This window comes from Sciurus carolinensis, chromosome 11 (genome assembly GCF_902686445.1).
Source record: "Sciurus carolinensis chromosome 11, mSciCar1.2, whole genome shotgun sequence".
NCBI classification, from domain to species: domain Eukaryota; kingdom Metazoa; phylum Chordata; class Mammalia; order Rodentia; family Sciuridae; genus Sciurus; species Sciurus carolinensis.
The window spans coordinates 52,474,965-52,502,726 of NC_062223.1; the positions used below are offsets into that span (position 1 = coordinate 52,474,965).

A 27,762-nucleotide genomic window follows, 5' to 3' on the forward strand; every position below is an offset into this window, starting at 1 on the left:
CTAATCATTTTAATTATGTACATTCTGAAATCCCTTTCTGTCATTTCTTCTGCCATGCTGTCGTTGGATTTTATTGATGTAACATCTAGATTTGTTTGGGGCATTTTCTTCCCTTGTTTTCTCATATTGTTCAGGAGTCAGTGGGTCATTAAGATATTGCAGATTTCCTCTATCAACTTATAATGTCCCTGAAGATTGCTAGTATATCCCCTCTTATCCTTCAGTAGCCTGAAGTCTTGGAGGAGGTTGATAATGTAGAGCTCCACGAAGAAGTTGCCTCTCCAGGGGTGGTGACCCTCAGGTGGCGTATATTCCCTGCTAGTGGGCAGAGGTGCCTCCACTTGTTGACCAATGGTCATCCAATGGGGAACTAGACTGCGGGCTGAGGCAAGGCCTGTTTGTGCCTGTGTCTCTGGTTTTACCGTCCCTGTGGGAAAACCTTCCCCGGCCGGGAAGACTCACTCGGTGGGGACGTCTCGCTGGTCAGTTGCCCTCCTAGAGGTTCCCCTCAATCTACAACTACCACCTGGGCTGGGCTGTCTTCCTCTGCAACGATCCCAGGGGCCCGGACCTACGTCCTGGGCCTGGGAGCCTCACCCTTCGCAGGCGAGTCTCCTTAGGCTGCCTCTCCCAGAGAATCTGCCCGCAGCCCTGGAAACTTCGCTCCGCCCCTAGGCGTGTCTCTGTGCGGCTTTTCCAGCAAGTAGCCACCTAGCTCCTGGGACCCTGCTCTGTACCAATCGCCTGGCTATGCAGCCCCTCCTCTGAGCCACCACCTGGAGCCCCGTACAATAGCTGCGAGACCCAGAGACCCGCCACACACCTCCTCCTCCGGACAGCCGCCCGGTTTCCGATACAGTCACTAGGAGTCCAAACAACTTACTTCGGGTCTCCTCCTCCCGCCAACCACCCGTAGCCCTAGGCAGTCACTCCAAGTCCAAGTGACCCGCCCTGTTCCTCCTTCTCCTCCTTGGGTCAGCCCCCCGGGTGTTCAGGAGTGGTGGCTCCAAGACCAAGTGACCCACCACGCTCCTCCTCCAGGCAGGCCACCGGTGTTCAGGAGCGGTTGCTTTTAGTCCAATGAACTCACCACTCGCCTCCTCCTCTGGCAACCACCTGTGGCTCTGATGCAGTCACTCCTAGACCAAGCGTCCCACCGCTCTCCTCCTCCAGGCAGGCCACCAGTGTTCGGGAGCAGTTGTTCTGAGATCAAACAGCTCGCCACGCAGCTCCACCTCTGGCAACTGCCTGTGGCTCTGATGCAGTCACTCCTAGGTCAAGCAACCCGCCGCGCTCCTCCTCTTCCTCCGGGCAGTCCCCCGGTGTTCAGGAGCGCTCGCTCTGAGTTCAAACAGCTCACCACGCAGCTCCTCCTCTGGCAACCGCCTGTGGCTCTGATGCAGTCCCTCCTAGACCAAGTGACCCGCCAAGCTTCTCCCCTTCCTCCGGGCAACCCCCCGGTGTTCAGAAGCGGTTGTTCTGGGTCTAAACAGCTCGCCACGCAGTTCCTCCTCAGGCAGCTGCCCGAAGCCCCAGTGGTTGCTCGAGTCCAAGCGCTATGCTGAGCCGCCTGCTCTACGATGATCCCAGTTGTCCGTGTTTACCACTCCAGTGGGGGGGAGGGGCGTCTAGCCGAGCAACTCCACTTCACAAATTCCCTGCATTCCGGGGCTACTGCCCCATCCGGGACGCCTCCCCAACGGGAGAGACTCACCCGGCGGCTTTGAGTTGGTCCCAAGTCTCTCACTATCTCCTCTTTTGAATCTTGTGTCCTGGAGCAACGTGAAATGCAGTCGCCCTCTAGTCCGCCATCTTGGCCCGCCCCCATAAATTCTTAATTATCTATGAATTACTTATAACCGAGAAAGTGAAACTGTTATTACTGACCATTAATAGATAGGCAATATGTCTGATTCTCATAAAAACAGCATTTGTAATTCTCTGGGATCCTGATACTAGTCAAGCAATTTGATATTTTCTTTTAAGTATGGTATATTTTCCAGAAATGTATATAATCCAGAAAATACATAACAAAATTATTTTCAAGCATGATATCAGGAGAGTCGAGGAATTAGATCATCCTAAATGATGAAAAAAGAATTATGTTATTTTAATATTTCTTTTTTTAGGTATCATTCTGCTATATTTCTGAAAACCCCTGCTTTGTTACTAATAATAAGTTTATAAGGTTAGCAAGATAAAATGATAATGATGATGATGATGATATGATGATTGGGTTTATTTACAATTTATTGTATATTATGTTCAAAAGTGTACATGCATACAATCATTCCATCACCAGTTATGTAAATAGCACTGACATACTTCCAGACAAAAGATCCGAAAGAAATAATGAAAGACTTACATTCACTCAGCTGGGAAGTAATGGGAATGAAATTAAAAGGCAAAATGAAATTAAATGGCAAACTGAGAAGGAAAGAGAATGGCATTAGTTCATGTACTATATGTCAGATATAATTTTAGGGAAATTAACTTGGTTATTTTAATTATATTCACCCCCTAAATTGGATCAATAAGGAAACTTGCAGAAGTTAAATAAGTTGTCCAAGTTTGCATAGTAATTAGTCCAGTAGTAATTTAAACTCAGAACACCCATGTTCTGAAATGCAAGTTAAGTTGAGGGTCTGTAGAGAGCTACTGATTTAGTACAGTATTGGTGGGGGGGACAGAAACCCTGAAGCACTGATGTTGAGCCATAATGAGGGCATTGCAAACATGCTGAGATGAAGGCTGGGTGACTCAGCCTGTCATGTCTCTCTCGCTTCCCAATTAGACATTCTTTGTCCATGACATTTTCCACAATTGGATATTCTAACTTGGGCTTGTGCTCTTTCAAAAGTTATAACTCTATTCTGTTTGGACCTCGGCGTGCATAATTCACTGGAATAACCATGAGTTCATGCCTTCGTTCCTTTGAATGCTAGCTATTTAAAGGCAAACTAGAAATTTACCTTCTTTGAGTTCTTTACTTTTCAGTAAAGAACAAAACAAACAACACAAGAACACAACAATAACAATAACAAAACCCAATGTGGCTTTGTTAGGAGGATCTGAGAAAATAGCACATGGAGCCCTTCTATTTACTGTCATCATTTGTTATCAAATTAAATATGGATCAGATAAATCTATTAAATGTGACTGGTCAAGGCAGAAATGGAATTGCAATTTGAAGTGTTTAGTAAGCTGGGTCAGGTGTGGAGGGGACAGATCATTATGCTGGTGCTGAAAACTTGTCTATTCTTTTATGTAACACTTGTAGTACATACAGCCAGTCATTAAGCCTCATCACAAATAAGCACCGAATATTGAAGAACCAATATGCATATCTTTACGAGTGGGCAGAACAGATAACAGTAAATTCTTAATAGGAAACAATCCTGTTTCCAGGTATGTCAACAATTATTACGAGAAAAACGATTCCAGGGGATCAGGTGTCTCAGGTGACAGAAGGAGCTGAATTTCAGAAGCAAAACTCCATAGTCTAATCAAGGTTGTTAAAAGATGCCTTGCCACTAAAGAGGCTAAAGGGCCTGGGATTCCTGCTAAATGATTAGATGGAGATTCTACATTAACCATGTTTCTAATTTCTATAAGATCAATGCTTTATCAAGGTTTGTGCAGGAAAAGTCTGGTCCTACATTCATGTGCTGGAGCTGTCTTATTCTGAACAATCCCATGATATGCTTCAGTTACCCTGCCTTAGCTTCCTGCCCTCCTCACTGTAGTCTGATGAGAGTTTTCCTCCCAGAATCATTTTGTTGTTGTTGTTGCTGTTGCTCAAATGTAAAACCATTAATCAAGAGAAGGCAGCTTCACCTATCTGTTTTCTTGGACTTTCACCCTTTGGGCCATTAAGCCAAACCTAATCACCTCAGAGTCAGGCACCCACAACTTGGGGAAGCTTGAATGTCAGAGACTACTGAAATCATTAAAACTGGCAATCCTAAACCACCCTACTCTGCCTCACCATTCTGTTGCCTCAAAGTACAGTCAAGTCTCCTGCCCACAATTCCCCTTTGCCTCATGACCCATCCTGGTGATTTACTATGTGATTCCCTATAGCTTGCTATTCCTCTTGGGAATAGGCAGATCCTGGAAAAATACATAGGGTTCAATTCCTATAAGTGGCGCATAGCTGGAACAGAAATAAGATAGACTTCTCCCTTTCAGAATTGCTCAGAAACCTTCCTCCTGCTTATGGTGAATAGCAGTTATAGGAGCAGAAATGTGGGAGTCAAGGGAACATCATTTTGAGAGAAAAAGATATGGAGGCTAATTCAACCCTTAAACTTTGGCATATATCAGATGAATGACTTGCAGAATTGATTAAACTTGCCTCAGAGATTCCTCTTCAGTGTGTGTGGGGTGTGACTTAAGAATCTGCATACTGTGATACTTCAAGGTTAGTTTCACTCCAAAATCCAAAAGCTGTTGTTGTGGAGCCTGAACTAGCACACTGCCCAGTTGTGTCCCTTGGATTATTATCTAAAAAGGAAGATTGAAAATTGTCCCCTAGGAATTACATATAACATTAATATTTTCTTGGAATAAATTATGACCAAGTATTAATCCAATGATAGTGACCAAAGTTTCTTTAATTGTATTTTATTTTTTACTTTCTATAGTGCATTTTTCCATAGTGATTTTGAAAAACAAAAATATCAATTTCCTCCCCTAAAGCAAAGGGACAAAGAAGAAACACACTTACAGTAGCCTGGTGTTTCTCTGCTTTCTCAGATGTCTCTTTAAGTTGATTTTGTAGGGCCTCCTGGAGAGACTTCATTTCTTCTCTGGGTTTGGTAGAAAATAGCAAAAGGGAGATATAACATAATTCCATTATTTTCTATGTACATTATAAAAAGAGGTTTGCAATCTACCCACATCTAGGAAAGAGATAAACAGAACTATACGATACTATAGTTATATGAATAGACTATATCTAAATATTCTGGTAATAAAAGGCTTTCTGTCCTATGAAAATGCTAAAAGTAAGCTGCATTTAAAGAAAATTGCCCTGTTATTATTTTTATAAGAATCCCACTGTGTGAATCATCAGTGAGCTACATAATGTGTTAAATCAAATCAATATATTAATTCGGGTTGAAAAGCTAATTTCACTGACAGCATGCCAGGATATGAACATGCTGGTTAGGAAAAGTCACCACAGACTCTGCGATAGGATAAAACCACCGCTCCCTTCTGATGCCTTTAATTGATTAATTCTATAGTACTGTGCTTTAGTCATCCTTTACCAGGCCTAAGACTCTTTATAAAAGGAAAAAAGACATTTCTGAAAGGAGAACTGCTTCCTTCATTGGGCATATAAAGGAAATGCATGACTATACATTCATATCCACTGCATCTCAAGACATGAATGCATATGTACCCTGTCTCCCTTGACCAAGTAGAAATACTTCCCTGATTGTACATTCCTCTTAAAGATTAGAATATAGCCATATAAATCTAATAATTTGTGCTGCTGTGCTTCGATTTTATCACTCGAGCTATGACTTCCAAAAATTAAATATTAAATGAGGATTATTGCCGGGGGCACACAAATTCTGACTAGAGAAAAGCCCTCAAAGCAATAGCAACAACAAAGCAGAAAGCTTTTCTAATGTTACCAGCCCCCAAACAGTTTAAAATTCTCAATCAAGTGACAACAATCTAGATATGGTTACTTGGGCAAGTGACGAACCCACCTCAGACCCAGTTTATTCATCAATAAAATGGGTACAATGATACAGCCATATTATAGGCTTGTGGTCAGCTTTAGATGATACAACGTAAACAAAATTCTCAACATACTACCTTGAAAAGAATTAGTCAATAAATGTTAGATTGTTGTCATAACACGAACACAACTCTATTCCCTGTTCCTTCCTAGAGTACCATGTCTCACACAACCACAAGCTACTCTTTCATTCGTCAGTACTTAATGGTGCTCCCAGATTTCCTGCTATAAGAATCTCTATGTCCTCATTTAAATTTCTAGTTGTTGAGAAAATGTCTATATGTTTATTGAAATGAATTTGGACTTTCTTTGGCTTTGCAAAATATGGTCAGGACAAGTTATAATGTAATTATAGTCATTTTGGTTCCAAGATGATTTATTTATATGTGCTAGACTGAGGAATTTACTATCCTTTGCTTAGAGTAGATTTTTCACTGTAGCTGCCATTATGGCTTAACCTGACTTCATTTGTCAGACTTACTCCACTTATGGACATTTAACTCTGGAATTTCATTATTATTGTCAATATTTTTCACTAAGTCCACTCAAGGTATATATATATATATATTCATACACACACACATGAACACACATATATATGAAACATGATATAATGTGTTATTTGTAGACTTATAATATTCAAGCATTACTAGAAACCTCAAGCAAACTATGGTATCAGATTACAGATTGAAAACTGATGTCTAGAGAAGTGGTGGAATTGTATTCCAGAAGCTTGGTGCCCAAACTGTAGAGTAATCATTACACTATCTCTATTGAGGAACAAGAAGAAAGGAAGGAAGGAAGGAAGGAAAAGGAAGGAAAGAAGGAAAGAAGAAAGGGGAATCTAAATGTTAAACTGAGTACTCAAATCTTCAATAAAACACCGAATGAAATATAATCAAATAACATTTTCAGCTAAAAAGCTCTAACAATATGTTAAAACGAAAATTATTTTAACATTTTATTTAAATCATTCACTTTTATTTTAAATAATATATAAACATTTAACAAAAATTAGTTTGTAAAATATATTTGTTATAAAATATCTTCCATACTAGCTGGGCAAGGGGGCACATGTCTATAATCTCAGTGATTTGGGAGATTGAGACAGGAGGATGGCATGTTCAAGGTCAGACTCAGGAGTTTTTCCAGGCCCTAGCCACTTAGTGATACCCTGTCTCAAAATAAAGGATAGAAGGGACTGGGGATGTGGCTAGGTGGCAAAGTGTACCTGGGTTAAATCCTCAGTATCCCACCCAAAAAAAAATCCCCCATCATGACATCTAGAGGTAATTTGGGAAAGCATAAGAAATAAACAAGAATATCTATTAACCAAAACTATAGAAAGTATGTGAATTCTGCATGTTTGATATCTTCCTTCACCTGCTCACTGCTTTTGGGCTTTAGGTGGTCCAACACTGCTGCATCACAGACTACTACTTTATCCTGCTTTGGGTGATGATTCCTGACTTGCACTTTATCCCTTGTGGGACTTGCTTCTGCTCCACTTCCCTCCACCCAGTGGGGTTTGAACAACATGCACTATTTGATGCTGAACTGAAGCTCTAGTTCTAAAACAGTGATGGTTTCAGGGGCACTTGGGACAGATTGTTCAAGGTTGATATGTTTTAATGTAAAATTCGATATTACATAAATCTGAAAGAGCAGCTAATTCATACTTCTTTCATCTCCAATTATAAATATAAGACCATGTTCATGCACATCACTTTATGGGAAAGTGTGTCTTTCAAGTGGTTTTGAGCTTGTATTGCAATAGCATCACAGATGCAGAACCTGCTGTGGTCCCAGTCATTCTTTCACAGTTCAGAGAACACTGCTCTAAAATCATCAAGCATATGGAGTCCAAAACTGTCTTCCAGTAATTTCCACCTACCATTCACCATAGAGAATAAAATGCTTTATTCCATTTTATTGCAAGATACACTTTTAGACATTCGGGGGAATCCTCACATGTATCCCCCAAAGTCCCTGTCTTTAAACATTTTTTTCTCACCATGCCCAAGTCTCTTTCTTTCTACACCAAACAGTGTTGGTAGAATGACTTCACTAAAATATTTCTTTAATTCTATCATCTTCTCCAGAGTTACCTAAAATGAGTTATTTTTTGCTTATCATTGACATTTGCTCTGAACCAACCTTTAAAAGCTTTTAATTGTGATACCAGGTTTTGCAAATAGATTTATGTTCTACATTTCCCCGCCTAACTCTTCCTCTGTCACTGCAACCCTCTGACTAGTGCTGTATATCCACTATTTGGAGGTAGTTCCTGTCATTTTATTTAACTTTTGTCTCTTTCCTAATCAGGAAATACTCCTTGGGAGTATCATTTTTCTGCTTATTTTGGTCTCTTTACAAGTTATTTCTCTTTTTCTTATATTTTCAATATATTGTTCACTACATGCATTATAGTGCACAATAGATCTCAAACTTATTATCCATTTTAACTGACACTGTACACTTTGTCTAACATTCTACCAGCCCTCCCCATCACACATCTCCAGTTTGATAATCAGCATTCTGTTCTCCTTCTATGAGGTCAACATTCTTAGATTCCTCATAGAAGTAAGATCAAGTGGTATTTGTCATTCTATTCCTGGTTTATCCTCCAGGTTCACCACTTTTGTCACAAATGACAGAATTTCCTTGGTTTTATGGCTGAATAGTGTTCTATCATTTATATTCAAAATGTTATTTATAATCTCCATCACTAACTCTGTGAGCCATAAATACTGGTAGAACATTGAGCATAGGTGTTTTAAAAGGTAATGCATTTCAAACCAATAAAATCATTTGAAATGAGGTGCTTTTTGAAAACATCCTCAAATAAATATTTTATTCAAACTTTTTTGATATTGGACTCTGAAGAGAATTTCATGTTAAAGAAATAGTAAATGCTATTGCAAATAATAAAAGAAAATACACGACACTCAATTGATATTTTAACTGGTGTCACTTCTCAATCCAAATGCATTCCAAAGAAAGATTTCTGGGTTAAGAGGCAAGGTCAGTGGAGGAGACAGAGGCTGATGAGAAGGAATTCCTAAAGAACAACATATAGCATGATTGTGTGTAAATATCTTAACAACTTTTCACTTTGTGGTTAATGAACCAGTGTGGGAGGATATAGCTGTTAAGTAAGACCGTGGAATTTAAATCCAAATTCCAATTATGATGACTTTCAAAAATTGACATAAACACTGAGGAACAATTTCTTATGTCTAAAGTGGGAATAATAATGAGTACTAACAAGGTAGTTGTGAGAATATAATAAAATTGTATATAAAGAATCTAGAAGAGATTCTAGAAAATGCATAGTAAATATTAGATTGTTTCCAGCTTAAAATACCTCATGGTATAACAAAATTTTAAATCGTATGGCTGTAAAAAATAAAATAAACAAACCAGCATTCATAATATCATAGCAATTGCAATTGTGTTAACAGATTTGGCCCTTTCCTTACCACACCAGCATTCATTGTACCCAACATATCAAGGTGTATTTTTGTTTTTGTTTTTGTTTTGTACCAGTGATTGAACCCACTTAACCACTGAGTCAAATGCCTAGCCTTTTTTTTTTTTTTTTTTTTTTTTGTATCAGGCAGTGAACCAGGGAGTACTATACCACTGAGCCACATCCCCAGCCTTTTTTTATATTTTATTTTGAAAGAGGGTCTCACTGAATTGTGCTTAAGGCCTCACTAAGTTGTGAGGTAGCTTTGAACTTTCAATCCTCCTGTCTCAGCCTCCCAAGTCACTGGGATTATAGGCGTGCAACACCGCTTCTGGTCATGCCCGGCCCTTTTGATTTTTTTTTTTTTTTTTTTTTTTTTTGAGCAAGGTCTCCTTAAATTGTATAAGGACTCGCTAAGTTGCTGAGGCTGGCTTTGAACATGAGATACTCATGCCTCAGCCTCCTGAATCACTTAGATTACAGGCATGTGAGATAAACTTTTGACCCTTTTCTTTATGATCAATTATGATCAATAGCATCCAATGTATGTAGTAATGAGCAGACTTCTCAGAGGTTATCCTGCTTATAGAAGAATGTTTCAGATCAATATTATTCAAACAATGATCTGCAGGCAAGGAACAGCATTACCATCCCCAAGGAGTTCCTTCTAAATGCAAAATCTGAAGCCCCTGCACAGATCTACTGTATAAGAACCTATACTTAAGCAAGAATTTACCCAGTGAATTACATATATATATATATATTTATAAATATATATCTATATAAATATATATATATATATATATATAAACCTGTTTATACAAAAATATATATTCAAGGAAAGTTAAGAAGGTAAATACATTCCTGAATTTAAAATGAAAAAAATTAATAAAATTCCAGATATAAGTTGATGAGGACATCAAAAAGAATGTGTGTGTGAGGGGAAATTAAAAAGAAAATGCAGTCTTACCTTTGTTTCTGGCCTAATTCCAGAAGCTTCTGAACATCAGTTTTGGCAGATTGCTCATCATTTTTTAAAGACTGATAAGAAAAGTGGGAAAAGGAAGTCTTATTTAGTGAAACACTGAGACTCACTTTCCTTTAGGCTACCTCATACATAGTATGGCTGCACTTTTGACTGGGAGCAGAAAAGCGAAAATGAGGCCCTAATGGTCTTCATAGCTCTAAAGATGCATGCAGAAGTCTATGACACCTTCCAGTGCATATCACAGTGAGTCAGAGAGACTGAGCTCAGTCTCAGCACTGAGAGGTTTGATGGAGGAGAAAATACTCTCCAAAAATCTAGGTCTTTTTATAAATGAATACGAAATATATCTTCTACTCTTCCTTTGAAGTTTGAGGGCATGTTAAACTATCTCTGGCATAGTTTCAAAAAATACAAGGAGACACAGAAAGCCTATCTGTGTAAGTCAGGAAATAACACAACTAAAGATAAAAGCAGTCAAAAGGCACATGCCCATTTGGTCTTGTCTATTTCTTATTTGTTAGTAATGTATTAGGATATTCAAAAACATAGGACCATGTAAAATTGACATGATCTCTACAGATAGGGTATTAAAAAAGAAAAAGTATATATATACAATCTCAGTCATTAGTGTTTATATACTCTAACAAATTCAGGATTTGGAGGCCATCGATTAAAGTAGAAAATATCCCTGGGCTTTTTCTAATAAGAGTCACTGTCATATTAAACCTTTCCTAATGAATTTCTTATTTATACTCAATAAACTATTTAAGAGAGTAACCTGTCATTCTTGACATTAAAAGTTCAAATGAAGAGGAAACACAATTGTTTATACATCAGCCTTGACAGGTAGGGAAATGACAATAGCAAAAGGCAAATGCTTTGTTTTCTTAATATTTATTTAACAAATATCTACCATGAATTATGCAAAGATCTGTGCCCACCTTCACACATTTTCAATCTTATGCTTAAAAAAGAGCATAAATATAGCATGGTAAGTATTATTATGTAGATGTGGTGGGATGAACTATGCATGAGATATCTCTTCCCTAATATGACTGACTGAGGTCTTTATTTGGAAGCAGCCAATAAACAGTGCTCTTTTTACATGGAAAGAGTTGCTTCACATAAAATACAAGGAAAGCAGGATGAGGAATTTAAATGGGAGAAATGTCATCATTTGTGGAATTTACAGATCAAAGTCCATCATAGTCATTGACTTGGGGCAGTTCACAAAATCAGTCTTTTGACCTCCTTATTTGAACACTAGAGATGAAATTTCTAAGGAACCTATTCTGGACAGTTATCTGACTTGTAGAATATAAATAGATATGTGAAAGCATTGGGAGAAAAGTACAATAAAATATGCTTATTACTTTATTGATCATCTTTTATAATTTAGAGCAGGAGGAAAAGAAAAGCAAGATTAAAAGTTCAGGGGATTGTACTTTATACTTGACAATTTTTTTTCTTTGTTTTGTTTTGTTTTGTTTTTTAGTCCTCAACACTCTCCAACCCTCTCAGAAAACAAAAACAAAACAAAACAAGCAACCAACAAAAAAATGCAACACTGCAAAACCGTTATGCAGAAATGAAAGGAATATATATGCAGATGGAGTCGGCAGGACGATTCCAATGAGAAGACCTAGAATGTACTTGGTTGTCATTTCCTCAGCAATATCCAGGGAAGCAGGGTATAACTCTATGAAAATAATCTTGCTCTTTTAAGGATAATAATGGTTTATATACAAACTATTTAGCAAACATGTTTTTTATTTCTTGTCCTGTATTATCATCCCATTCAGGTGCTATGGTTACAAAGATGAATAGGACTTTCATACTTGAACTTTCAAAGTTCCCGACTCCTTGAGCTTGTATTTGAAAAACAATATGTACAATGGGCTACACATTTACTTGTAATTTTGAAACCTTGGAATACTACTTATTATATGTATGACTTCAGGCATTTCCTGTGACCTCTGTGACTCTTGCTACCTCCTTTTACAATGATTATATGATAATCTTAATGCTGTGGAGATTTTACTAAAATAATTTAGCAAGATGAAAAACATCTTGCACAGTGGCTGGCACAAAGTAAACAAAGCATCTTTAAAACTGCAACTACATTTCAGGGTAGAGCTGCTAACTTTCAAAAACTGTAACTCTAGGACATTTTTAATCAAGAACTTTCTGTAATTAGATGCCTTGACTGCTGTAGAGGGACTTAATGTCCAGGGAGCTCTGTGAACACTGACCACTCCTGGTCATTTCACCATATGCCTGCAGTATTTGCAATTTGCCAGATATTTCATGCCTCTGAGAGGTTCAGATTTCTTGAAGATTCTTCCCAATCTTATTCACCTGGCAAATTTCCACTTCAATAAAGTGCATCTCAGGCATTGGCTTCCTGCAAAACTCAAAATCAATTTTCACCCCCTTTCATCCTGGTTATTGTTGCCTAGTGCTCTGTGCACACTTCCAGCCTGGTGCTATTATTGCATACTGCTGTCATCCTGCTACTTTTCCCTATGTCCTACTGGGTTGTGTATGAATTTTTTTCTTTTATTTTCTCCTTTTCTATATGTCACACAATTTCTGGAACAAGAGCTTGAACACTGGGTTCAAATACCAGCTCTGTCCCCCAGTTATCTCTGTGCTCTTACTTCCGATATTTTTCTTTAACTCTGCTTTCTCATCTATAAAATAAGACTAATAAACCTAGCATAGTTTTCACATAGAAATTAAAAATTGTATAAAGAATATCGAAAACAGAACTTTGACTGAGTTCAATGAGCTCTGGTGGTTGTAGATACCATCCTCATCATCCTCATATTCTAGAAAACTGTGCAATAGAGTGTGGGCAACCATAATAACACATGATTTATTCAGTTATAAAAAAAAAAAGGACTTGGAGCTTGAGTTTTGGCTTGTAAACTTTGGCTTCTTTTGTGACTTTCAAAAGTAACTTATTTTCTGTTATCAGAATTAGTTATGTGTAACAAGGAAAATCACAACAAAAATATTCACTTAATGAATATATTCTGAGTATTGCATCATGCAATACACACAAAGTTTTTAGTATAGAGTAGGTATTTAATAAATGCATTGCTTAAAGTCAAATATTAAAGCATCAATGGGTATTTCAAAAGTATTTTTTATCTGAAGTAGACTTAATTTTTACTTTAGTGATTGAGATTTCATTGTATGAATAGATTTCTTTTTATAGATGACAGTCTCCTCTCTAAGGCATTTGCCCATTTCAGTAATGAAGTTTATTAAAGAATTTTCAGAGCTCTCCTAGGGGGAATTTAATATTCTCTTCTAGATATTATTCCTATATTCATTTAACTCTTGGTCTAATTACTTTTCATCATTTTATAATATGAAAAACATAAGGGTCAAACTGATCTTAGAAGCTGTGAGGAACTGATGGCTTTGCCAAGCACACAATTTTCTTCTTTTTGTAATTGCAAACCCAAATCCCTAGACTGCATTTCAAATGGCATTTCATTTCAAAGCTTATATAATAATAAATAATAACCACCATGGCCAAGTCCAAAAAGGTATTAAAATCTGTTTAAAAATGCATATTAATACAGGACTGCTCATCCTTTTCTGCTGAGAAAATTAGTTTTCATCTCACCTGAAGGTTGACTTTAATTCCATCTAGCTCTCTTGATGTCTTTGTCAGCTGACGGAGGATGGAGCTCCGCTCCTTAAAGACTTCTTTCAACTGCTTTTCTAGCTCTTCATAGTCCTGTCTAACACAGAAAGAGAAGGTGTGAGAGTCCTTAAACACTCCAGTTAGGCTGTCATAATTAGGAACCATCACATTTTAGTAAAATCTAGATTGAAACCTTAATTACTTCATATAAAGGAAAATTAAAAAAATAATAATAACATGTTATCACAAAGATTTTTCTTTTAAATGAGAGGTATTTAGGCTCCAAAGAGTTTCCACAAGAATATTTCACAACTTCTTTACACACAATATAGTTTGTCAGCTACTTCTTGGAAAATAAAATGGATAGTTTTAATAATAACACTAACATTTTCCCTCAGGTCCTTGAAATTATGTAACAAGAGAGATGATTTGGAGCAATGTATTTCAGAGACATAGAAGGGTTGTGAGACTGAGGGAATAAAGGATAGAACATAAACATAAACCTGGGGGTTGGTTTCTTCTCTGGTTCATCGAGAAATAAAACCTATTGAAAAGGCACCCCCTTCCAAATGTGTCTAAGAAATATGATAGCTACTTATCAGTCAATAAATCCAGGAATTACAGTGAACTTTGACCAGAAAGATTAAGTCACTACTCTAAATTCCAATTCAAGAAAAGAATAAGAATGTATGTCCATGCGTGTGTATGTTTGTGTGTGTGTGTGTGGGTGTGTGTCTGTGTGTGTTTGATGAGTGGGGAAAGGGGAAAGAAAACACATCATTTGTGGTGCAATCTGAAACTTCAACTGATAAAGGAAGGTCACAATGATTAATTGGATGGAACACATAAGTCTCAAATCCAGAGATTGCCTTTCTAGAAAAAGCAATATGAAATATGTAGGACGCATTTTAAAAGATAAATAGAGTTTAAACATATGCAAAGGAAAGCACTTATAAATATTAATGAAAATAAACTTGAATTTTTTAAAAAGTGAATAAATCTTGGAAGGTTTGAGATTTAATTGAGGGGCAATAGATTTGCTGCTGATATGAGCAAGAAGAAAGTACAGGTGGACACATGCAAACCTCATAAAGGATGTTAGGAATTTGGGCACTGTCAGGAGAGCAAAAGAATCAGGTTGAGGGTATTTAAGCACAAAACACCATGGGTGGGTGCATCTTTCAGAATAATTTCACTATCTACTAACTTGAGAATGAACTGGAGCAGGGAAACTCCTAGAAGTTCTTAAAGAACTCAGTATTGCAAAAAATGGTTCTGGCCTAAGGATACCAGAAACTGAAAGAACAGGAGTGCTTAGTTTGACTCCAGACAAACATTGAAAAATAAATCCCTAGGATAGTTAATTTTAATTATTTTGTATATGTGTGTTCTGGGCTGAGTATAAGGGAGTTCATTTTTAATAATGCTATGTTTTGGGCTTAGGCAGGACGGTTGGTATAGTCCTGCACTGAGAAAGAAGTCATGGGAAGATAGTGTTTTTAGTGAAACATGGACTGAGAAGTTCAATTTCTGTGTAGAAAAGTGCCTCATGCTCTCTAAACTTTAGTTTATTTTGCCTGTAAAATGTAACTTTGACTTCATTCAAATTTTTATGTGTTAAATGGAGTAACATATAAAACTTTGAACTTATAACAAATGAATTATGATACATATATGTGAAATTTCTACTTCTCCAGAATTGTAAGAAAACTGAATCTTCCAGGGACCATAGTAATAATCAATAAATGCAACCCTTCTTGAAAAGGTTTCTGTTAAATTTCTTCGCTGTTTCTCATTTACTAAATGCAGGTGTCTCTTCACTTTTTATAGTCTTCCTATCAAAAGGAAATGGGAATAGCCCACCGCTAAGAAATACAATATTTCTTCTTGCTGGTCTTGAGATTTTTATTTACAAATAATAATCTGTTGATAATCAGATGGTTATTAATGCCCCAGATTTCTATTCGCTCTTACTGCAAAAGCTAACCAATAAGTGACAAGGCACATTTTCATTTTATTCCAAGTTCACTATTACTTCATGCTTCAGTTTGTTTCTCCTGGACAAGGAACACATCTCCAAAGTAATCTCAAGTAACAATGATGTCATATATGTAAGTAACGTGTATTGACAACATTTCAAACACAACATGGTATTATAAACACCAATTCATTAATGTTCAGAATAATTCCATGAGACAAGCACTAGTATTAACCCTATTTTACAACTGAAGAAATTAAATCACAGGGTCTTATAAATTACTTCCTAGTCATGCCACCATAAAAGAAACTGTATCAATCAACCTCAGGGACTCAATGTCTTGGCCTCCACACTGGAAAAACATGCTGACTTGACTATGAATTTATAATAGTTAACTATCACTGTGCCTGTCATGTAACTCATTTTGTATTACTTTACTTTTCTTGTACATATATCATTTTTCAATATTGAATTTATATGCCATTTATTTTTTTACATTGAAGTATGCGATGTTTCTTTTTCTTATTTTTAAAATAATTTGTGACCATTTCTAATTCCACAGTTGTATTTGGTCTTCAAATACCTTCATGGGAATAAGAGAACCAATCCCAAACTTCTTTTAAGTGGACATTTAGGCATATTTTCCCCTGTGTCATTTAGATTGTTCTCTATAAGTAGATCATCTTCATACCAATATCGCAATTTCAAAGTTTGTGTATGTGAAAATTTACTAGTTGTTAATTATTATTAAATACCCAATTAAGTGTGTAATATATTTTATATATGTAGGAAAAAATCCATAACTTATATATGGATAGTCAATTGTCATATAATTACTGGGTACAATCCATTCCTCACTGATTTTGAAATGGCACTCATAATGCACAAACTTTTTTTTTACTGTATATTTTTGAATTGTCTATTTTGATTCACTTAGGAATTTGTCAATCTCAGTGTCATATCATGGATTAATTACTAAAACTGTTTTATGTTATCATTATTCCTATATTTGTCCCCCTAATGTTTTGATATATAATCTTATTGACAAATTTTATTTTTCACTTTTTCTCAGTGAAGTTTAGAATCAGCATGTCAATTTCATAAAACACCTGCAGGGAATTTAATTGAAACTGAACTCACATTAACAGTTTAGGGAAATAGATAATAGTTGTGCATCTTCCCATCCAAAGGCATAGGTTGTCTCATATGTTATCCTCTGCTCTCATAAGACTCATCAATGCCTTGTGGTTATGACATAGACTTAATTATGTATTGTTAGACTTAATGCTGTTGCTGCAGGTAGACTTTTCCTTTTAATTTTCTAATGAATGCTGCCACTTTTTAAGCTATTAATTTTAAAAGTTGATCTTTATTCCATGTATTTTCTTGACCATTCTCATTAATTTCTGTATCTAGTTGAATCTTTTGGTATGTTTAAGTGGGAAGCATTTTTGTTGAATTGAGCAACCATATTTTCTTTTTCTCAAAGAGTTATAACTTTTTTTTCTTTACAAATTGTATTAACTGTACTACCCAAAACAATGTTGAATTGAGGAAGTAAAAGAATACCTTCTATCTTGTTTCTCACTTTAAGACAGACATACTAATTATACTTACTCCGTGAGTAAAATGTTTGCTATAACGTTTAGATGATACCATTTTCTCAGAGCATTCTTTAAATATCTTTTACTGAGGTACAGCATTTACACGAGGACACACTTCATGAACTACATATAGAATAGAATATTGCATTTCCAACAAATGTAGGAAATTTAAAAATATATCTCTCACTTTAGATTTCTTTGACCTCAATCATCTATCTCCTTCACCTTTCCCCCAAAATATAACCAGTATTGATTTCTATTGCATTATAATAGTTTCCATTACTTTGTAATTGCTACTACCATGCAGTCAGCCAATATATTGTTGTGTTTAATTTGTTTTATGCAGTATTAAGTTTGTTAAATTACTCCATATTTTATGAATAGTTTGTTAATTGTCACTGTTACCTAGTGTACTGGCAAATAATTATACTGTAACCTATTCTAGTGTTGATAGACACTTGTTTTTTGCTTCCAGTTTTTTATTAGAATTCATAATGCTGCAAGGAATTCTTTATATGCCTATGGTTAGCATATGAATAGATTTATGCCAGGTAGAATGGTAAAAGTAGGGTTCCTGCATCTTGAGGCATGCATATGTTTATCCACATATTTGGTAAATTTGACCAAATAATTACACAGATCAGTTATAGAGTAGGAGAGAAGAGCATTTCAATTTCTTACCACTTTTAGCCACATGGATATTGCCAGTATTGTGCTATAATTTTAAATACTTTTTTTAAGTGTATAATAGATCTCGTCTCAGCTATAATTTGTATCTTACTAATGACACAGAGTGAGGATGTTACAAAAGATGATATTCACATGTTGTCCTTTATGAAATGCTTGCTGGTTGACTTCTGTCATTTTCAATGGTTTGCACATTGCTTATTATTTATTTTTTGGAGATATTTACATATTCTATGCATAAGCTTTTTGAAGTATATTGAGAATATAATTACCCATTCTTTGAATTTTCTGTCTCTTAATGGTGTCTTTTGATGAAAAGTTGTTGATAAAATAAAAATAAACCAAATTATTAATCTTACATATTAGGATGTTCCCCTCTTTATGCTCATTGTAACAAATGTAATCCTACTTACTATATTATGTTCTAGAAGTTTATTAAGTAATTAGCTTTCTTGTTTAACCTTTCACTTCTTGGATCTGTGAACTACCTGAAAGTGTTTTTATCTGTATTACACGAGTTAGGGTTAAAATGCACTTATTTTCCTATGCGTATACTGTTGTCTCGGCAAAATTTCTTGCATATATAATGAAAATTCCAGTATTTCCATGTATTTTTTTCATAAATAAATGTTATAAGTATCTGTTTCTGTGTTATTTAGTATTTCAAATTGGTCTGTTTGTGATTGGGGTATAGTTCATTGGTAGAGAACTTGCCTAGCATGTGTGAGTCCTTGACTTCAATCCACAGCACTGAAAAAGTAAAAGTTCTCTTTGTTTATTTTTTTGTTAATGTTAATCTCTCTTAGTTGTTGTAACATTTTGAAGGTGTAAAATATAGATATCCAGCATTCTAAAAAGATTAATTTTGTCATTTTCTTCAAGACTTTTGATTATTCACTGTTCCTTGAACCTTCATATGCTATTTAAATTGGTTTGTCAATTTCAATAAGAAAAACAAAATGAATATGGGGAATCTGTATTGACATTTTGAAAATATTGAGCTTTTCACTTCTTAAACACTTTATGTACTACTATTGACTTAGAGTTTCAATATTTTCTCTTGAAAATATTTTGTAGTTTGTATGGGTTTATATCATTTAAATTATTGCAAGATATTTAAAAAATTGTAATGTGATTATAAATATTGTGTATTTTAAACATTTATTTTCAATTGTATATTGCCACATATAAAATGGAGTTTTATATGATTTTACATTTAGTAAACTAATAATTTCTATAGTTATTTGCAGAATTTTTGAATTTTTTATGTACATAATAGATTCTATAATAAAAAAAATTATCTTCTTTTCCTTTCATTTATTATTGAGGGCCTATTCTACAATGTTCAATAGAGTTGGTGATATGAACATTCTAATCTTATTCCAGATTGTAAGGGGAAGAACTTTCAGTCCTTCACCACAAATAATGTATTTACTGCAGACATTTATAGTCAATATTCTTTTTCCTCCTCCTACTTCCTCTTCTTCTTTTTGATAAACTATCAAATGTAAAAATTTTCTCTCTTAGTGTCTTAATCATTTCCAGTTAATCCTGAATAGAATTTTAATGTTATCAATTGTTTTCATTGTGGTAGTGGTTATTATTTGTTCACCATTCTTTCATTCCTATCTTCCTTTGCCTCACTATGCATAAAGATAGATTAGAAATCATCACACCTTTAGTTCGTCATGTGACATTCCAATATCAGGCATGGAATGACACACAGAGTTATTAAACATTGTTTGTATTATTTTGCTCTGCCTCTGTTCCTAGTGCTATTTGAATTGAAGAGATTATGCCAGATAACTGCTTCAACTCTAGGCTTTTCAAAAAAGAAAACGGGAACATCAGACCCCATGCCCTGAAGCAGAAACATTCTCAAGATTTCATTCTGAATTGCAAAACTAATGTTTTTATTTTTAAATTGTTAAGTCACTAAAATTGTGTGACAATTAATAATACAGCAATAGCTCAGCAAATACTTGCCTAATAAATGTGTTTGTTCATATTATCACATAAATTTTTCTGTTATCATGTTAGTGTGCTGAAATGCATCAATTCATATCACAACTATAATTACTCATTACATTAATTTGATTTCACAATTAGTAAACAAATTCTGTGTACAGTTCTGCTATAATCAATTTGCCAATATTTTTATTACAATTTTTATGTTGATTCTTAAGGAAAAATTTTATTTGCTAATGTCCTTTCTCGTCATCTCCTCCTAAAGTTTGATGTCCAGGTTATAGTTAGCTCCTGAGATGAATTGGAAAGTGTTTCCCTTATACTATTCTCTGAAAAAGTTTATATAAGATTGATAACCTTTGTTTCTTGAGTGAGAAGAATTAACAAGTAAAATAATATGACTTACAATTTTCTTTATGAGAAAGTATTTATTTAGATAATCAGATTTATAACTATTTAATTGACATGTAACTATTCAGATGACCTAATTGTTCCTATGTCAATATCTGTAAGTCACATTACCTTAAAGAATTTTTCAATTTCCTTGTTATTTACTTAGCTCATGTTCTGGGTATAAGTTATTGGTCTGAGCTCAGCTGGGCAGTTCTCCATTTGTTTATACTAACTCTATGTTCATTTACTGGTCAGTCAAATAAAGTTTTTATGGGGAACTTGCTGTTGGTTTGTCAGGGAAGATGATTGGGTCATACGACTTTCATCAGCCACAGGCTAGCCTGTGTTTGTTCATCTATCTCTTGATCAGGGAACTCAGAGGTAAAGAACTAAAGGTAAAGAAGTGTTTTTCGGTTTTAGGTTTGGATTTAGCACAACTTCATGTCAACCATATAGTATTATTCCTAGAGTAAGTCACAAGTCTACTGGAATCAAGAGGAAGAGAAAGATACTTCACTTCTTGACTGGAAAAGCTATGTCATCCTATTCTAAATGGACATGAGCATAAGAAGAATTATGGTCCAATTTGCAATCTATATATAGCCCTAAGTGCTTGGTTTGCTTCTCTGTGATTCATTTCTTAGAAGTTGGCCTTTTGAGTGCTTGCCACATTGTGCACTGACAGTTTTTCAATGCCTTACAAAGCATTTTTATGTTGTATTTTGTCCATTCTTTTTCCATTGACTTCAAAAACAAAGGTTTTTCAGCAAGAAGATTGACAAGTTTGTTCAGTTTCAATGAAAATGAACACAATTTAAGCCATCATTTCACTAATTATCTTCTTTATTTGCATAGATAATCAATTGTTTGCTCAAATTCAATCTCTTTTCCAGCTCTAAATATATGCACACATTTATTTGATCCACCCACTCTTGTGGTCCCAATTCAGGTCATAACTACTGAAATATTTATAGCACTGAAATAATTGATATTCTTTTTTTTTTCTTTTCTAATTCATTTCATCCGTAGATTTCAGATTTAGATTTTTTAACTTAAAATTCTACTTGGATCAACTTGTAGTCCAAAACATCAATGACTTCTTTGGCAATGTCAAAGTCATGGCTCTCTGCTTTCTGGCTTAGACCTATATTTTTTTTCTTGCAGTTTCCTTTGTCAAAATTCATTTGTTTCCTCTTATGTGTCTTCGGTTTAGTTATTTATAAAAGAAAATTTCTTAAGAATAATAAATATGCTTAGAAAAAAATTGGCTATAAAGTTCTGTGATCTTGTATTAGATAATGATTTTTTAGATATGACATCTAACACTGAACCAAAGAAAAATATATAAATTGGACTTCCTGAAAGTTCAAACTTTCATGTTTCAAAGGACACTATCAAGAAAGTGAAAAACATCTACTCAATAGGGAAAAAAAAGGTAGATTATATATTGGACCAATGTCCAGTATCCAGAACATATAAAGGACCCACACTACTAGAAGAAGAAGACAAGTCACTCCTGTTCAAATCAGTTGTGAAATGGTGAATGGTATATAACCACAGGAGTGAGAACCTAATTAGAATGAATTATACTCCATGCATGTCTAATATGTCAAAATGCACTCTGCTGTCATGTATATCTAAAAAGAACAAATTTAAAAAGACCAAAAAAGAATAATAAATATGTTCCTATTTTATTTTGTATGAATTTACCAGATCTGAGATTATATCAAACCTTCAAGTAAACATCTCCTTAAATTATTGGTAATTATCAGAAACATCTATAAGCCATCAAACTCTTCAATAGTCTTCAACTTTTGACTGACACACTGAATCCTCCACAATAAACCAAGCTAGTCTCTTCATCTTCATTCTCTTGTCAAAGATTTCTATATATGCTATATTTTATGTATTATTCATCTTCATGTTTTCCTCACTGCTGCTCTGTCCATAGTGGAATGTAACAAATGCCGCTTAATAAACAAGGTAGAAGAACTTAAAAAGCACCTGACTCTCCATAGAGAAAACAAAACAAAACAAAACAAAACAAAAAGACACCACCACAAATATAAGTAGAGTTGAGGTCCTACTTTGTTCAACAAGAATGTGGACCTATTTTATTTGCCCAACCCCTGTAAACGTTAACATTTGTTTTTTGTTCAAGTTGACTAAACACACCTGTGTGTTCTTTTTTCCTACCTCCCTCCTTTCCTTCTTTTCTTTCTTTTTTCTTTCCCTGTCCCCTTCCTTTCTTTCTTCCTTCCTTCCTTCTTTCCTTCCTTCCTTCTTTCCTTCTTTTCTCTTCCTTTCTTTCTAAAACAGTTTTGAACTATGCCTGAACATCAGAAATGTCTTCAACATAGTTCTTGCTTTCATGGAAATTTTAGCCTAAAGTATGACAGATGCAGATATATAATTGATATAAAATGGAATATATTTATGCTGAAGTGCTAGAATGGTGTGGGTTGTTAAATATAATATCCTTATTGGATAACTCAGGCAGTAGAAATCTCCTGTGATTTATGAAATCCACACCTGAGAAAATATAACTTACTACTTTCAAAAAGTAGTTAAAAAAAATCAATAGGGCCATGCATGGTGCTGCATGCCTGCAATCCCAGTGGTTCAAGTGACTGAGGCAGAAGGATTGCAAGTTTAAAAGCCAGTCTCAGCAATTTAGGGAGGTCCTAAGCAACTTAGCAAGACCCTGTCTCAAAGTAAAAAAATAAAATAAAAAATTAAAAGTCTGGGGAAGTAAGTCAGTGGTTAAGTGCCCCTGGATTCAATTCCCAATACTCTTCCCACCCCTACTCCCCAAAAAACTCAGTGAGATATGCTGTGACATTGGCAAGGAATGTGAAGTCATAAATCACAAAGAAAAATAGGCTTGCTGATGCATGATCAATATGTTAGTTTTTTAGCTTCATATATCTAGAGAAAGTAGATGAATCCAAGGCTTTGCACTGTTTGGTGCCTGAAATGAATCTTCTGGGTAGGGACTGATAGGACTTACATTGATTTAACAAGTCTCTCAAGTTGAGTAGTTTCAAAACCTGCCATTCTGCAGATTCTATCTAGTCAGAAAAAGACTCTAAAGGGAGGAAAATGGTTTATGACCTGCATGATATCTCTGAGTCTACAGGGGTACAATTCTAAATGCTCCTCTCAAATAATAAAATCACCACCTTTCATTTCCGTTATACTATTCCTTTCAAGACTTCTCTGTGGTTTGAAAATCCCACCCACTGATTTTTACTTTCACTCCAAAGACACTGACAGAGACCTATTAAAATGTTAAGTGGGTCTTCTCCAGGCAAGTGACAATCACAGTTGACCTGAGGTCAAAAGAAAAAGCTTTCACCAAAGAAGGACGTTTCTATAACTTCCCAATAAAAGAACTTACAGCAAGAGGATTGGATGCTAGCTCATGTTTACTCATGAACTTTTCATGTCCTAAGGATCTGATAAGCCAGCAGTTGGGCAAGGAGACACAACAGCAGCTTTTCAAACCATAAGCTCCTCTCCATAAACTCTGTTGGACAGCAGAATCAACTACTTGACTAAATTCTCTTGACAATTCTTCCCCCCAATTTCTCTCTCGAACTGCTCTTTAGGATGCAAACAAAGCATGGGGATACTTGAAAGAAGCATGAATGTACAGTGGAAGGGTTTGTTCATATCTTTTTATCAGCAAAGTTATGAGCTATATACATATTTATTATTTATTAGGGTCCAAACACCAAAGAAACTTACACCTAAAAAGAGTTCTCATAAAGTTTCCTAGGAATTTTGAAATAGAATTATTCAATCATAACTTGAAACAGAGCATAATTCTGTATTGAATACATATAGAAATATTATCACTTTTCATGAAGGATTATTGTAAATGTACTTCATGTAAAGATGAGATAAGCAAGATGAATGAATATACAGATACAGGTTTTTCCTTTGATCTCTTTCAATTTTTTTTTTTTTTTCAGGAATATGCTTGTTTAACTATTTGGGAATGCAGTAATGGGAACCAAAATACTGTAAAAAAAAAATACAAATATTATCCCCACCCCTCTCACTCTCTTTCTCTCCTTCTTAGAAGAAGGAGGTACCCTGAAGGAGTTATTATTTTGAGAGGGGGAAAAGAGGGAATAAGTACAGAGATTTAAGAAGGGAAAGTTATTATCCAGAAAATGGTGGGAACCCAGGGATTTAAAAAATTAAATTTGGAACATGAACAAGACCTATCAGCAGGTTGAGATGCCTTAGAATATGTCTATTCTGTTGACCTTGGGAAGAAGTGCCAAGTTACCATACAGTTCACAGTGGCAATATTTCCATTACCATAAGAGAGAGTCCCATCCTCCAAGTTACCAATGCTTTTGAAGCTGTCACTCAGCATCTTATAAAAAGTCAACCAACTGGATGTATTTTTTTCTTTTAGTTTTCAGCTTCATGAGCACATCTTTTTATTGCAGGAGTCTTGAGTAGCCAGTTTGTCATAACAGTTTGCATATGTCATTTTCATTTGAAATATGGGCAAGTTCATTACAGATTATGAATCTGTTTACACAGATTAAATTAATAGTCAAGTTCGAGAATATAAAATGTCACTCTTTATTGGTCCAGTCTCTGTCGGAAATACTTATTAATCAATGTGAGCAATGAGGACAGTGGGCAACATTCCAGTTCGTGGAGGTCATTTGCAACACCGTGATTGCAATTGTACAGCTTCTGTTCCCTGTGTTCTTTTCTGAAGCCTGGGAAGTTCATGTCTCATCTTGTATCATCCATGTTGAATCCTCAAATAATTAACAGGCAGCATGACTTTTGTTAAAAATTATTATCAGCAATGTGTCTCAACAAATATTCAGAGGAAAATCTAAGGTCAGCAGCTGTTGAAACCAAATCTTTAAATACTGGAGTCTCACATCTTCTTAGAGTGTTGTGTGATTTTGTAAATTTTATGACTTGTCTGTTAGTCTTCACATCTAGGTTTTTTTAACCCAATAATAATCGAAATAGGAAAAATATTAAGGAAACTGAAAAGTGACTTTGAAATGTCCTGTTATACACCCTCTTTCATATTTCCTTCTCCTGTGTCAGTTACCACTTCTCCTCCTGTTTCATTATTTTTACATGAAGGGAGAACAAAGAGCCCTAAATACAAAAGCCAAAAATAGAATAATTGTAGAAAGGTAAGTTTTTAAAGCAGTCATTTTCCTCACAATTCAAGCTTAAATAAATGATTTTCTTAATAAATTAACTTTTTTTTATTCAGAGAGGAAAGGAATGAAGAAAACAATAATACTGTGTGCATAGAGATTTTACCTTCAAGGCTTATAGTTCAATTATGTATAATGGTACATGCATATGAGTTTGCAGACAGTCAGAGAAATAGGTTCACTCATTCTAAAAGTCATGAGAGACCAAGCATTTGTGGTAATCAAACTATGTGGGTAATAAATCTTCTGCTTGAGGTTTCCTTTTAATTTTAAAATATCTGTAGTGATCCTGTGATTACAGATAGTTTGTATCTATACTATGATTTTACTTCACAGTTAACTTTAATATGCTCATTTTTCCAGTTTATCAAATTAAGTGATTTTATGCCCTTTATTAATTTAATTACAAAATATCCTAGACTACAAGTATGCATGATAATAATCTTGTAAATGCAATTGTTTGAAATACTAGTATATGAACAAATTTGAACATATGATTATGTAAGAGTAATTATACTCCAGAGACTTATTTTAAATTCTCTCACATACCTACTCATTCAACTCACTGAGAAATATCCCTGACAATGAAAGCAATACAAGTTTAAACTAATTAATGCCTCAACAGAAAATAAAATGTTAAGACATGGCATTCATTTACATCTTCTTAATTCATTTTGTCACTGTGTTTTTAAGATTTTAAGATTTTATCATTTTCCAGATATGTGTGAAAATAAGAGATTTGGGTTATGTTTGTAACACATGAGAGAAACAAAAGTGAGAACCTAGGATGAAAATGTTAACTTGTAGAAAAGAGAAATTTGATCCCTATTGCATTGATTATTATGCTTTTTCCTAGCAAAGTAGAGTTAAGTCCAACTCTGTGCTTGTCTTGAAACAATCAAATTGTGGTTTGGTCCATATGTTCTGCTCTTCTCTCAGAATTCCAAGGGGGAGATTTCCTGGTAAGCCAGAGTCCGTGTGCTCCCTTGTTTGTGCACATGTGATTATGTGTGTGTGTGTGTGTGTGTGTGTGTGTGTGTGTGTGTGATGCTAGTGGGTTAGACAAACACTTATTGAAGATCAAAGTTTATTTTTACTTTGGTTAAATTTCATGTCTATGATGATTCTAAAATATTGATTAATTTAGGAAATCAAATTCTTTTTGTGATGCAAATTACTTCATTTAAACTATCTACTATGTGGCTGTGACTATAAGAATTAGATTACAGTTAGAGACAGTAAACTGGTTGGTGAATCATTCTTTACTCAAGCATGATGAATACTGAAAATTCCCTCACTGTGTCTAATTTAATTGTGCTCTTGATTATCATTCTATATAAAAAGTCTTCTAAACTTCAGATTCTTCAATATCAAAATCCTCCTTCTCTCCACTGCCCCCTATCCAAAGTCTCTTTTTTTTCTGATTCTAGCAGTATTAAACTGCTAGAATTCTAAGAATAATCTTCTCTTCTGAAAGAGTCCACCATACCACCAGCAACATGTGTGTGGATCTTTCAGATGTTCCCTGTAGCCATGGGTGACTTTGCTGGGATCATTTTGTGAGTTGTTGAAAGCCTCTACCACTCAAAGACCAATGAGGACAATCTTTCCGGGAACCTGAGAGAGGTGATGAACAATTAGATAAGAATCCAAAGGATTTTTAAAAATAATAATGAAAACAATCTCAGCACATGTACTTGAAGATGCTGTATTCTGTCACTCACACTGCCACAGATCTATGGTCTTTTGGTGAAGTACTGTTCATATCTTTCAGGTTAATGCTTTCATTATCTGCCTCCTTGTCCAGCATAAATTCTGTTTTAATTTTGTCAGTATAACTAACACACACATAAATATCTATGGAGACAGTTTCCAACTTAACAATGATTAGACAACCTTTTTTTTCCTTTATAATAATACAAAAGTGATATTATTCAGTAGAAGTCATACTTCCAATTTCATATTCTGATCTTTTCCCAGACCAGCAATACTGTCTCCTGAAGCTCAGCATGGGGAGTTTCCGTATTGAGTAAGATTCATTTT

The 27,762-nt window shown here is 35.1% G+C and overlaps 1 protein-coding gene across 2 annotated transcripts in view; it reads right to left on the reverse strand.

Moving 5' to 3' along the window:
• Luzp2 (leucine zipper protein 2) overlaps nt 1-27,762 on the reverse strand; it is a 503,818-nt gene that overhangs the window by 282,210 nt on the left and 193,846 nt on the right. The window contains exons 2-4 of one of the 2 annotated variants that reach the window (XM_047519495.1): nt 13,856-13,973; nt 10,198-10,268; nt 4,730-4,811 (exon numbers count right to left, since the gene is read on the reverse strand). In XM_047519495.1, the coding sequence (XP_047375451.1) occupies nt 4,730-4,811; nt 10,198-10,268; nt 13,856-13,973 (271 nt within the window). The remainder of the gene's footprint in view (nt 1-4,729; nt 4,812-10,197; nt 10,269-13,855; nt 13,974-27,762) is intronic. The other variant, XM_047519496.1, reaches the window with a different exon arrangement.